This window comes from Capra hircus, chromosome 15 (genome assembly GCF_001704415.2).
Source record: "Capra hircus breed San Clemente chromosome 15, ASM170441v1, whole genome shotgun sequence".
In the NCBI taxonomy this organism is placed as follows: Eukaryota; Metazoa; Chordata; class Mammalia; order Artiodactyla; family Bovidae; genus Capra; species Capra hircus.
This window is the reverse complement of record NC_030822.1, coordinates 25,240,249-25,244,579: the sequence shown is the minus strand read 5'-3', so window position 1 is coordinate 25,244,579 and position 4,331 is coordinate 25,240,249. Positions and strand designations below refer to the sequence as shown.

At 44.1% G+C, this 4,331-nt stretch overlaps 1 protein-coding gene across 1 annotated transcript; it reads left to right on the top strand.

The window, feature by feature from the left end:
• FIBIN (fin bud initiation factor homolog (zebrafish)) lies at nucleotides 838–2,950 on the top strand. Its single transcript, XM_005690019.3, has one exon. The coding sequence runs from the start codon at nucleotides 1,335–1,337 to the stop codon at nucleotides 1,968–1,970; it is 636 nt and encodes a 211-aa protein (XP_005690076.1). The 5' UTR covers nucleotides 838–1,334; the 3' UTR covers nucleotides 1,971–2,950.

The window sequence follows — 4,331 nt, the reverse complement described above, 5'->3', positions numbered from 1 at the left end:
ATTTGCTAAGCAATTCATAAACCAAAAACTAAGATGGCTATGTGAAACAAACACTTTTTTTTCCCCTTAAATTAAATTAAAAGACCCAGTGACTTACTGAGTGCTGCCTGGTTCAACTGTAATCTTTGTGCCAATAAATAATTTGTTTAACCTTCTATCCCTTGGGTTCTCCATACAGAAAATGAGGATAACAGCACTAGTCCCCTATTTTTCAAAAAAATTTTAAGTGTCCTAAAAGAGGCAATAGCTGTAAAGGTGTTAGGTTAAAGATGCAATGAAGGAGCTTAACAAGGATGGGCTTTCATGAAATTAAACAATTATCCCAGTTGTCCACTGACTTGCTAAACTGGCAAAAGTCCATTTCTCAGCTTTTGTTCCTTTACATACTAGCACCACACATTAACAGTTTTGTATATTCTTGCTTCTTCCAAAGTATTGTTATTGCACATTTTAATTAACTAACCCTTTCCAAACAAAACTGCCTTTCATACATTGCAAATTTGTCTTCAAAGTCATAAACTTTTTAGTGATAAAAATAGGAAGCACTCACAGAATCCAATCTAACTGACACTTATTTAAAATTGTGAAGTGGCATTTCTCCAGGGTAATTACCCTTCCTCCCAATAGTTAATAGTTAAACAGCCTTTCTGTTATGGGAATTCACTTAATCCTCTTCCCATTTGTTCCTTCAGTTTAAATTCTGTTTTCCAGGGTCTCCCTAACAATCCTCAAAAAGAGACCCTGTACCTTTAATAGCAGAGACCTGGTGAGAGGTTTCTTTCCAAACTTGTTCCCTGGCTTCCAAGTGACGAAACCAGCTGTAATTTGAGAGCAGAACGATCCTCAGTATATCATTAGCCAAAGGAAAATCTCGGCATTCCCACCCAGCCCAGGAGTCGAAATCGTATAAGAGAGCAAGAGCCTTTCTCTCCAGCTATAGGCTCCATTTCCCAAGGAGCAAGAGGGACCTCGGAGAGCCAGAGTGGGGCAAAGGAGCAAGCCAGCATCCAGCCAGAACCCTGGAGGAGGGGTTCCCCATCGTGCCGGCATCCCGCCAGGAAACAGCCGGCTGAGTTCCAACCACCAGAGCGAGCTCAGGAGCTCAGAGCGAGGGTGCATCCTGGGCTGCTGGCTGCGGGGTCTGCTACTCAGGCTCTGCTGCGCAGCCACATGAAGCCAGCTGGGGAGGGGGGGTCAAGGTGCAGCGAGGCGACTGGGACTGAAGCTGACGCCGTTGCAGGGAGGCACTGACTCTCAAGGGGACCCCCCTCCCCTTCCTTGCGCTTGGGCGGAAAGTCTTCTCCAGGGATCCCCGGTCATCCTGAATATCCAGGATGGTGTTCCTGAAGCTTCTCTGGATGGGTTTTCTGTGCCACCTGTGTCAGGGCTATTTCGACGGTCCTCTCTACCCAGAGATGTCCAACGGGACCCTGCACCACTACTTTGTGCCGGACGGGGACTACGAGGAGAACGACGACCCCGAGAAGTGCCAACTGCTCTTCAGGGTGAGTGACCACCGACGCTGCTCCCAGGGGGAGGGGAGCTCGGCCAGCGCTCTGCTAAGCCTCACCCTGCGGGAGGAATTCACCGTGCTGGGCCGCCAGGTGGAGGACGCGGGGCGCGTGCTGGAGGGCATCAGTAAGAGCATCTCCTACGACCTCGACGGGGAGGAGAGCTATGGCAAGTACCTGCGGCGGGAGTCCCACCAGATCGGGGATGCCTACTCCAATTCGGACAAGTCCCTCACTGAGCTGGAAAGCAAGTTCAAGCAGGGCCAGGAGCAGGACAGCCGGCAAGAGAGCAGGCTCAACGAGGACTTCTTGGGGATGCTGGTCCACACCAGGTCTCTGCTGAAGGAAACGCTGGACATCTCCGTGGGGCTCAGGGACAAATATGAGCTGCTGGCACTCACCATCAGGAGCCATGGGACCCGACTAGGTCGGCTGAAGAACGATTATCTTAAAGTGTAGGTGAAGGTGCAAACTGCCCGGGAGAGGGCATCAAGTCAGTCCTCCTGGTGGAGGATGGGGGACTGAGACAGGGCTAACTTTCCCCTTATACTTATTATTTTTTATAACCTGATTTGCACTCGGAGGATGATCCTGAAAAAGGAAAAAAAGTGAGAGTCGAGTGGTTTTAGTTTTGTACACTATTTATGTGATTGTTACTGATTTGTCACCTGGAAAGGACAATTTAAAGTCATGCCTCCTGCCTTTCCTAGAAGGGCTTTATGAACTCTGCAGAGACACCTGTTTCAGCCACATCTAAAAGGACACAGTTTATGCAGTAAGGACTGATTAAAGTTCCCCATCCTGGAGATTAAGTGAAGATGCCCAGGGAGCTTGTGCACAGCTCCTTTCAGCCTTCTCTCCTGGGCTCTGAAAGCTGTCAACATTGCCTGTTTTTCAGATGAGGTCAGAGGTGCTACTCAGCATGCCTGCCAGAGGATGGAATTTGCTTGTTTCTTCTCCTTTTCCTTCTTATTTATTAACCATGGTCTCCAAGGTTTTGTTTTTCTTTGTCTTCTTTTTTCTTTTGGATTTTGGGGGTGTTTTTTAAGAGTATTGGCTAGAAATTATATGCAAATCATCTTTTGCAGGGAGATGTCTGCGGTGCCTCTGTGGGTATGTGTTTAAGTTAAAGGAGCCACATTTAAGAAGCCTAACCTTGGTGGTGGTCATGAACTCCTGTGATAAGCCGATTTGCCATGTCTCTCGTTGTGTGTGTGTGTCATCAGCAGGGCAGTCCATTACAAAGAAGTAGGTAGATCGTCTTGACACACCACCAAAAGCCTGTGATTTAGGTCACCAGTGTATTCTTTCTCATTTGGGGGTTTTGCTTCTGTTTGCTTATTGAAAACTTGTACTTCGAGTAGAGGGAATTCTAATTCTCATAACTCCTTAACTAAGTTTTATTATTCAGCCAATAAATATGTTCTCATATAATACTTGCTTATTTTCTAATTTATATTCATAACTTTCATATTGCAAAGAGGAGCCAATGCAAAAAGGAAAGAAAGGCTGGGATTTAAGCCAGTTTACTTAGAGTATATGATAAAGCAGGCAGAGGATCGCTGCATATTTAGCAGTCCTCCCTTCCCTGGCCACCCTTACCAACCTCAAAAGGAAACAAAAAAATCTAGACTGTGTCAAAACTTGATCTCTGCTGGTCTGCCTAAAACTCCAATTTTCTCTAATGTTTTTGCATAGAATTAACTGAAAAAAAGTTTATGGTGAGCCTCAGAGCTTATACGCACTTGGAATACAGAGGGAGAGCTCCATTCTAAGTTGTAGGAACTACAGTAATGTTTGATAATTTTGAAGACAGGTCTACATTATTTCATTAATCATTTTAAAAGTGGAAAGGCACTTTATTTCATATCATTCCCCAGCCAGTCTTCATCCTCACTTAAATATGTGCATATCTGCACACACACACAAACACACACATGTGGGCACACACACACACACACACACTAAGAAATAAGTATTCATAATCTCCTTTTCAACAGGGAGTCATTCTTTCTCTCCCATACATGGGGAATCCAGTTTTCTATTCCACTGAAGTGTCCAATATCCTCCTATGACAATCGGGGAAACAGATTCAGAAGGTGACCAATCCTCGGTTAGTTCCAACAGCTCCAAGTCTCCTAGATTTAAGTATGGGATTTTCCCACAGTGCTTTTTTCAAGGATGCTGAGAAATGAGATAGAGTGATCTGAGGCCCTTGGGTTTGCATAACTATTTCATTGTTTAAAATAAAAATGAACAAAATATGGAACAATACTTCATACAATCATTTATTATTTCTTTTCATCACCCAAGGCTCTGCTTTTAACCACCAAGGCTATGTGAGAAATAGGTAAATGATTTTTTAAGAGAGTTTCAGTCTTTATTCTATGGAAGATGAGAAAAAAAGATAACAGCAGAGGCAAAAGAGATTATATTCAGTACTCACATGATTGCAGTTTATGGTCACAACCATTGCTATCTCAAAACCTCATATCACTCACTTCAGGGTGATCACCTTTAATCCCCAGACGTATTAAATGTCATCTTCTCAATTTTCCCAGCTGTAATAGGAGGATGTTAGACTCATGACATGGATGGGAAACTGCTTTCCTCGTGATGCTAGTTTCAACCAATTGTTAATAGCTACATAGAATAATAGTACATTAAAAAGGATTTAAATAGCACAGTTGCAAAGATTGCTGTCCCCAGTTAGAGATGTCTTGCATGCGTGCAAGTAGGCGAGTAGTGACCCATCTGCTACAAATTTGAAAACCTCAAAATAGAAGATGGCTGATTCTTTCCAGTGCTGACATTCTATGA